The 9,723-nt window shown below is 36.9% G+C and overlaps 1 protein-coding gene across 1 annotated transcript in view; it reads left to right on the top strand.

Annotated features, from left to right (window-relative positions):
- The window catches only part of PARD3B (par-3 family cell polarity regulator beta), a 391,507-nt gene that overhangs the window by 219,708 nt on the left and 162,076 nt on the right, over positions 1-9,723 (top strand). The window contains exon 16 of the mRNA XM_057372886.1: positions 3,131-3,175. Within this exon, the coding sequence (XP_057228869.1) occupies positions 3,131-3,175 (45 nt within the window). The remainder of the gene's footprint in view (positions 1-3,130; positions 3,176-9,723) is intronic.

Below are 9,723 nucleotides of genomic sequence, written 5' to 3'. Positions count from 1 at the left end.
TATCAGCTGGGCAGATTTGTTTGGTTTAGTAATATTCCATCTTTCACAATCTGTAGTCTTGCTAGACCCCAAATGTCCATGTTTTTATTAAGGAGCTGTAAAACTTCTTTCATCTTTTATTTCAGCAATTACTTTGAGTACTGACAGTGAATGCATAACTGGTTTCTATGGTGAAAATGTGGTTCTTGAATAATAGATATTATTTTAAAAGAGCTGGCATGATTTCTACAGAGAAACATTAATAACTTGATGAACTAACAATCCCTGAGGTTCCAGGGACATTTCAAAATGTGACGTTTTGTTTGATTCACAAGTTCAGGAAAAGTGTCTTCTTGCTTGTGAATCTATTTATTCTCTTGCGTGAACCCTTCTAAGATTTTTGTTTGAGTTTTTCCTTTACAGTCCCCAAATTAGGTGGTTTCATTTTTTTGAGATGTCATGCATTTAATAATTTTATCTCAAGAATATACATTAATTCTAGTRTCTTCATAAAAAATAGTTCCTTGTRTATTCCCAAGTGTGATCTTCTYGAGCTGAAATATTTCAGTTATTTGCAAAGTAATTACTTTTTTATGTTGCAATATAAAAATAATAAGAATTCTTTTCACTTGAGTTTTAAGAGTAGATGGTAKTTTTCCTTGTTTAAAATCTTTCAGGTGATTTTTTACAAAGATAGGCCAACATTAGTAGAATCTTAGAAAACACATTTCCTCTTAGCTCTTGCCTTTTTTCAAAGGCCAAGAACTAGAGAAAGACTATTTTTGTCATAACTGAATGTTTGTATGAATTTTGAACAGCGTGCAAAGAATTGTTTTCCAGTGGTATTCTGTGGAACGGGATGTCCTATTTACTTCCTAAATGAAATCTGTAGTTACAAATTTTTCAACCTTGGMATACAAAGTATTTATCTTCTGTTAGCCTTTCTTTCCCCTCTTTTTTCTTTTTTTTTTTCTGTTGTCTTCTCCTTGTTTCCAGGGGAAACAAGGGAGGGGATGGGATTTTTATCCAGTGTCTTGCCTGTGTGACTCCTGTTCAGTCTAATGAAAGATGGCCAGCCTAGAAGGCCCTGCCTAAGCATAATAACCCATGAAATGAAAATTACCCTGCAGAGGTGCACACATATTTTGATCAAACTTTGATATAGAACATTAGTATTYGCATTTCACAGTTTTAGTGCGTGTGTGTGCTTAAACTTATAATGCTAACCTTGTATTTTGTTAAGATTATTTTTCATTTTCTAATCATSTTATTCTTCCCTTTTTCCCTCCAGTATTAAAATCTGGTTTTTRTGTGTGAAGCTGGTGTGTAGAGTGTGATTAAGTTAAATGGATTTATCCCTTTAATAATGTACAACTTAGTTTCAGGCAAACCAAGTCATCAGCATAGTTTTAAAAAATATACTGTGAACCTTGGGTTTTGTCTTTTTTTAAAAGTTCCTATGTACTGTAGCATTATCTACCTTAAGTAATTATCATACATTATACTGGTTGCCATTAGTGACTGGTATAATTAAAGTTCTGAATCAGTTTCCTTTATAATCCCTTGTTTTCACRYGATCATAACTTGTCAAAACACTCACCTTTGGGACCAAAGTTTTCCACAGTTGTTTTGCTTAGAGATAAATTTGGGAGAAGGGAAGAGGAAAAGGAGTTTAAACTATCCTTATAGTAAATCCTTGTCCAGTCATTTTGCATTACAGGATCAAACTACATAGCAAGGAGTTAAGTAGTTATCATTTACAGGGCCTAGAAAAAAAGGTGAAAGGTCAAGGAGTGCAGAACTTCCTTGAGTTTTGGTTGCATTTCTAGTTTTGACCAGTCCTGATGCCATTTTGTTTAGCAGAAACTCTACACAATGCTGCAAACAGTGTTAGTCTTACTTTATTAGCACCTATGTCCCACAAAGGGACCACACTGTACCAATTTACTGATAATCAGGTGACAAATCACGAAAGTAGAGAAGAGGTGCAGTGTTCATTTGTGGATTCATGACTCCCGTTGTGAATCCCAGTCCTGAATCTGATGTTGATTTTTGAGGRTAAAAGCTTCCCTAAATGTGAAGTGGGGAGGCAATGTAAGAAAATATCTACTGGGATTATTTTCCCAGTAGTAACCCCTAAATGTCAGTAACTACTGTAGTGCTCTTCCCTGAGTAGAAAATACCAGGCTCTTGTATCATTACAGATAACACTCTATGTAAATTTTTTATAGTGACCGCTATACAAAGCTTGTTTAAGTTTGCATTTATAGAATTTGTGGAATGACTTGACAATTTATTTTGTCATATAAAGAGATTCCTTTTAAGGCAAGTTATAAGGGAGTGCTTGGGCAGGCAGAGTTGAAGGATAAGCTTTCAACCCTAGCATTCATTTCCTGTTCTTGTTTTATCATCCCAAACATTACATTTACCGCYGATTCTTTACATAGAATTCATTTTAAGAAATAGTGATTGGTTCTTCCCCTCAGCCCTCCAAGAGAGTATTTTAATTAGTTTCTTGAGATATATGATGATAAACTGAAGCAAAGTTATTGAACAGAACTTGCAATTCCTATTACATTCAGAAATTGCTTCTCCACTACTGTCTGCAAACAGTGTGTTTGAAATACTACCAAGTTACAATTTATAGACAAAATAAAATATAACATACAGAAAATTCATAAGCCTTCGGAAAGCTCAGGGTTTGGGAGACCTTATTATCTGCAGAGGGTCCCATGAGTCAGTGAGATGTCTTGCAGATGGGAAGGTTTCCACATCTGGATTCTTTTTACAATTGAGGTCTTTGATCTAAAAATGTTACAACTCTCCTATGCCCTGTGATTTGTCTGGCAAGATGAGTTATTTACAAGTGCAATTGCTCTTATGACAACTCAGTTTTGAGCGTGTAAGTGCTGAGGTCCTGATCTGTAACCCACAAGGACTGCTGGTAGTCCTTTTATTGGTTTCAGAGGGCTTTGACTCAGATATTTGGACTTTGAAGCACCCCATGTGGATTAGGTAAAGAAAGGCTTTTTTCAGATTATTATAATTTAAAGATTCAGGATGCTGTGTCTGAAATAATTTGACAGTGTTTCAAAGGCTTGTGAATTTAAATAAGCTTCTGATCTTTGTGTCTTTTCTTTTATTTCTCCAGTGGCAGATGAAAGCAAAGTTGGTTTGTTGGCCGGACACAAATCGGGTAAGCTGTCCTCCTATTTTGGAAAAAAAGTCAGCAACCTGAAAGTAGTRTGGGCAGTAAATGAAATCAGCTTCCAGAAACTGTGGTGGCCGAGACACTTGCAAATTGAGACACTGCTTTGTGTGGACTCACTCAAGCTGAGTGCTGTTGTTAGGAGTTGCTCTTAGCCAGGTAGTGTATATAGCCAAGTCATTCTGAGGAAGAGCTGTAGCCTTATTTTTCAGTACAGGTGTTGTAAATGGAAGAAAATACACTTTCAAATAAGTGGAAGTGCAACGTGTCTTATAGAGTGTAGAGACTCAAACAATATGCATTTTCAGGAATACAAGTATTTCTTTGCTTKTTTTCCTTGCTCTGGGTCACACTTCATTACCAGGAATATTAAAGAAAACGCTAAGAACTCTACAGAGTAAAAAAAAGTGTCACAGCTTTTCCTTTTGTTGTGCTTGTGCAGGACAAGTAATTTACTTTTTCTTAAACTTTTCAGGCCATAATAATAAAAAACATTAGTCCATAGTACTGTAATTACAATACCTGCTTACTAAATCAGTTTTGCCAACCATGCCATGGTATTGTACAACTTGCAGCTGTTCTATTAAAAAAACTTCCAAGGCAATGTCACGTAAGATTGTAATTTTTCACGAGCTATGGGTAACTTGACATGAGAAACCTTAAACTTCCTAGAAAACTTTAGTTATTCAGCAATCTCTTCTGATGGTAGAAAATCCTGAMGTTTCCTGCCCCTTTGTAGCATGATTGTACATTGTCTTTTTCCACTCGGTTGACAGACCTAAAAAGCTGAATTCATGTAAAGGAAGGTCAGCTATGAGATTCCTGATTATTTATGGTATTCCTTCTYTGTACAACTTCTTTAGTTCTCTGGTGTGGATTTTCCTTATCTGAAGACCTTTTCATGAACTTAGTAGACAAATTCTTTTAAAATTTTTTGGCAACTTTCCTAAGTCTGTAAAGTTCTTGGATTCTCTTTCTGAATCAGGGAATAGTTCATAAGTCTTGTAACATTATCACTCCTGGGAAGAAAAAAAATTCTTTCAACTTTCTCTTTTGGGAATGTGAAAGCTTCAAAGAAATGATCTTGTCAACTTGAAGAAGCTGGGGGTGTTGCCCTTGGGCTTKTCCCTGTTCAGAAAATTTACTATAAACATTGCAACATAATGCAGTTTACCAAAGATCAATGGAATTCACTGCTATCAAAGAATATTGGAGGGGGAAGATTATAACTCTTTGGCAATCAATTATTGTAGGTAAATTAAGCTTTATAATATAATTTTTAGTAGCTTTTGATCTTTCTTCTGCACACTTCTGCAGATTCTTGAAAACTGACTTTGAAAAGTTTTCTGTTTGAAGACACCTACAAATTTTATATGAACATGTGGACCCATGTTTATTGAACCKTGGCTTGTTGGCTTTACTTATTCTTCTCAGATCTCTTATATATACCTAAGATCTTTCCTCATAAACCAAAAATCAGTGGCCGACAAATCACCCTAGGAATAAACACAAAAATCCCTCAAGTTGCTTCTTTTATCCCTTTAAGAATAAAATAATCTAGYTAACTTCTGAGAGGGTTGGTGTCAGTCCTATCCACTTTAAATACTGTTCAAATACCATTGAAAAGCATTTCTCCTGCTCTCTGTGTTTGTTTCCTAACCCTTCATAAAAAGAAATCAATTGCAATTTTGGTTTCCACATTTTTCCATTCAAATATTTATATTAAAGGTCTGTTCAAGAACATGATATTCTTTTTCTCTGGTCTCCTTTTACTCTATACTTTCTGGAATTAGATGTCATATGTGCAATTTTCTGACGTTCATTCACATCATGGAACTCCTATTTTAACATCATTCATTGTACTACCTTCCTGTAAGTACCTTAAGAATGTTAAAAGGAGACATTGCAGCTTCTTGTGCTGCAAGCAAAACACTGTTATTTTCTCATTACAAAATGAAGAGTTTCCATCCTATTCTAGACTTCAGGAAACTAAACTTACTTCTCTGCAGAATTAATTATCACCTACTAACAATCAATGCAATTATCCTATCTCTCCTTCAACATGACTTGTTCTATAAAATATGCAGCTGAGTAATTCTCTCTAGGGAAATATCCTTTSTATTTCTTCTGGGGCATTGGTTCTTCAAGCATTTAGTCTCAGCTTTTGATACAGCTGTTTTATCCCTCATATATTACATGTTACTGCACAGCAGCAGAGCAGGAGTTAGAGGTGTGTATTCATTTCAAAAACTGTTATCACAATTCACCATAAGACTGGGGCATTAGAAGGATCTGTAGTTCTAGCCCCATCTGTGTGTATATTGCACCCATAGTTCCCTCCCTGCCACCACCCCTCATTAAAAAGTARATTTGATTTTTAGAAGTGTGTCTGGACACATTCTGAGCCTGCAAGCATGTTCTGTGAGAAGATGGCTGGAGCTTTGTTTCACATACATATATGACCCTCTTAGAAATCCACCTAGGGATTCTGGTTCTCATACCTGGCCTGTCATTCATCCTGCAGGATGGAAGACTCCAGCTGTGCTTACAGATGTTCTTTCCACAATGCCATCAGCAAAAGCACTGGAGTGCTGTATTGATGCAGCCTRCTCATCCTTTTCTGGACAAAAACAGAGTTCAGTGTGTGTGTGTGTAAGACAACTTCTCTGAATCCTCCTCTGAGGAGGAATTTGTCCTCTGTAACCTCCCTGTGTGCTCAGCAATAGTATGCCCACACCAATGATGAGAATGAGAAGCAGACAAGTGGTGCCTCTGTTATAAAGCAGTGAAAATCCTTGAAATTCACAAAGATGAAAAATCAGCAAGCTTTAGCTTGGTTTTTTGTAAACTCCTAACATTTTATAAAAGCAGTTCTGGGAAAGTTAAGAGAATATCCTTTATAAGGAATGGCAGGACTTGCATATCAAATATAAMCTGGTTTATATAAAATACTGAAARTAGAGTACTGAATTTYTTACAACTATTTTAATTTTTTCCTAAAAGTCTTTTTTTGTGTTCTGATTTACTACTTAGAACACTTTTTAGCATTATTGACTGTCTGCTGAAGTCTCTGCTGACACAGCTCTTTCAGATGATGCAGTGCTGGAGGAAAGCTGATGAGTCTTTCTTTATGAGCTCTGATATATTAATTAGCAAAATGGTCAAAAAACCTTTCCTATTTTTCTTTTAATGTCACTAGACCATGTTTTTGGCTGGGGTTGTGTTTCAAGACAGTTTTGAGATGAGTAATGTCTTATTTTCTTGCTGGCTGCTCTGTGAGGAACATGTGAGTGGGCCATGGCTTAGTACCAGCAAGGCTGAGTGATAGTGGGCAGCTCTGTTCCTGAGCTGAATTTGAATTAATGCTGTGTGGTTAAACCACAACACATGGCAAGGGATAGGGTTTGGACTTGAGTAGGAAAAGGCCCATTGGGATAATTGGAAGGATGCTTCTGGTCAGGCTCTGCCCCTTACTGTTAATTTTACTGCCAGTGCAGTTCCCACTTCGCTGTTCAGCCTGTAGGTAGGGTTAGTGTTCTGGGAAGGAGGGCTTGGAAAGGCAGCTGTGCAGCTAAATCCTGCAAGGGAAGGCTTTCCTGGGTGCCATCAGGTCTGTACTGCTTTGCGTGGGCATGACTGAGTTGTGGTTAAACTGTAATTCAGAYGAAAAGTGGAGATAGTTTGGAATAATTTAGGTTACAGGTCCTGGTGTATCTCTGCATCCTTCAATGCCAGGATGTATTCTGCATGAGGGACATTGTACTGAGGTTTTGTTAAGGATAAGTGTGAGRATTATGATTATAGTTTAGAACACAGGATTGGTTGAAAGGTTAGGTTTCTTGGCAGATTTTATGTGACCCACTAGAACAGGGTATGGAAAGTGCAACAAATCAACTTCATCATTGCATTCAGGAAAGGCTCTTCAGCCTCTTGCAAAAGCCATGSCTGTCTTCATAGGTGAAAAAAAATCTATGAGATGCTCATGTTGAATCTGTGAAAGTGTAAATCCCATTCGGATTTACATTTGAGAGGCACAGGATGATTCCTGTCTGCTCTGGGCCTCTGTTGTAAGATGGCTTTGGGTTGTCTCTGGAAGTTGTGCCTTGTATATCCTAACTCCTGAACCATTTCTGGGAAGTGTTTGTGTGAGCAGAGGGGCTGTTAGGAYTTCTGTAGTGTAGACAATTACCTTCTAATAAACTCAGGTGTGCTCAGATACTGCCATATTTACAAATAAGAACATAACCTGYGATTTTAAGGATTCTGGTGTAGTTTCTCACAGGGACAAAGTAGAGTGTGGTGCAGGCAGAATCCAGTGTGTTAACATTTGTTCTGGTAAAACTATCAATATTAGGCTAAACTTATTGCTRTAACTTGAGCTCAGACTTGGAAAAGCAAGCAAAACTGGAGAACTTGTTTTTTTTTAAGCTGGAGGAATCATGCTAAATATTGAGCTGTTTGAACACCAGAAAAACCCAGTGGTTTATGCAGAATTTTGTAGCACAAAGGCTTCCATTTAATCAAGGATTCTGGTGGGAGTTAATAGTGGAAAGACTAGAGAAAGCTTAGTGCATGCTGCTGGGCTTGTTTGAGACTAGTGCCATTGTAATAAGTTTGATTTGCAGGTAACACAATTATGTCAAAGAGGTGGATAGGGAAGTGCTGTTCTCCTCTCCTTATGCCAGATCTTATAATTTTATTAAATAAGCCTTCTTGCTGCTCTGGATGTCATTAAAGCTCAGCTTTTCAAAGGGAGCATTGGATTTAGTGCTGAGTTCATAAGAATTTATGTAGTAACTAGGTCCACAGTAGAGAAGACTGGCATATGCAATGAAGTAACCTGTCCAAACAAGGGCCTTGCCACTAACTGAAAGCATRTAGCATATGGAATCTGACCCTTCCCTTTGCATTTCTGAGAGGAGAGAAAAGRTTGATTTTTAGTGCATTTTATTTCTCTTTTAGAATGAAAGTGTAATACTTGACTGCTTCAATATTCTTGCAAAGGAGAAGAGGATTTGTCTGCTTCACAGTCTGCAGAATACCTTAGCAATACCAGTGTAGCCTAACCTGTGCTTGGCTTGGATACTGCTTATAAGCAAACTGAGGTGTCACTGGATGCTGTACAATGTGATTTTTCCCTTTGTTTAACCAGTGTGATGCTTGGTGCCATTTCAGCGTGACTGGCACAAAAATAAATACAAGTGYCTTTCTATATTTTGGAATACCCACAACTTGTGCCCCCATAAGCTTTAAATCGTTAAGGTGTGGGTTATGTTTGATGTTTTATTATGGGGAATACTTTTGCAAGATTTTTCACTCTTTCACTGTTACATTCAACTCTCACTGAATGATTATATTCTTGTGATGGTGGTGTCATRGTTATTGTCAACACTATCATCATCATCAACTTTGATTATGATTCTCTGAGCAAAGTGTTCTTTGAACTTATASTTCTTGTCACCTGAGAATATGTACCAGTTCATGCAGCTGAGAAGCACAAAAAAAGGTTCCCTTTTTCCTGCAGGTCACTTATTGAGTGAATGTTTTCTCCTTTATTTATGTCTGGCAAAGTATAAAGTCACAAAGTGTTACATTGAAGCGATTATTATATTGTTGGGGTTTAAAATTATTTCTAGTCCAAAAATTGAAATGCTCAGCTTTCGTTGAATTTCTGGCTGCCGTGGGTTTTTTCTGTTCTTCAACCATAACTTGTCTAGTGAACCTAGGATGATACATTATACATTAACTTACTTAATACTCAATGCCAGTATGGCATTGCTACCATTTTTTAATGGAGGGGTTTTTTTTAAATTAACATGTATAATAGTGTTGCATATTATGTTATATATTGTTTTAACCATCTTCATTGGTTAGAGCTGGGAAGGAATGGGGAGCCTTGATTATTGTTGCTACTTGCACAAAAATTGTATATRTTTGTGCATGAGAAGTTTGGGTTTTCACTGACTCAGGAGAAGGAAGGCTGGACACCTACCAGTTTTGTCCTTCAAGCCATTATTCTAAATTAACAGAACTTTCTGTGTTGTTAAATTTTAGTGAAAATCAGTTTGTAAGTCAAAATATTTTCTGAATGTCAGTCTGGGGGTCTTTAAAGTCCCTTGTGACTGCCAGGTCTATGTGGCTGATAAGCAGTTCTCAGATAACATAGTTAGATGCTTCTCTACTGTAGAAGGAAACAAACACTCATTTTTACTCTTGAGAAGACTCATTTTATACTCCTATACTCTATACTCCTCACCAGCTGTAACTGTTCCTTTGACAGCTTTTTTTTCCTTTTTTTTGTTTTTTGTTTTTTGTTAACACTTCATAGGCTGTGTGATGATGATTTGTTGTGACCCTTTTTTGTTAGGTCCTGAGAAAATCATCTGTAGATAAAAATCCTTCACTTGAGGATGATGCTTGGTGCTGTGATGTTGATCTAAATGCTTGCTGCTGCYGAATAAAACAGTCTTGGTCACCATGCCTCCTATCTGCAGCTGCCTGCTTTCCATTCCTTCTTTATTCCAGTCCCACAGCTT

This window comes from Malurus melanocephalus, unplaced genomic scaffold, assembly GCF_030028575.1.
Source record: "Malurus melanocephalus ecotype Western Australia unplaced genomic scaffold, MMel_1.1 scaffold_180, whole genome shotgun sequence".
Taxonomy (NCBI): Eukaryota; Metazoa; Chordata; class Aves; order Passeriformes; family Maluridae; genus Malurus; species Malurus melanocephalus.
The sequence above is the reverse complement of the archived record's forward strand: the minus strand, read 5'-3'. Positions and strand labels throughout refer to the sequence as shown.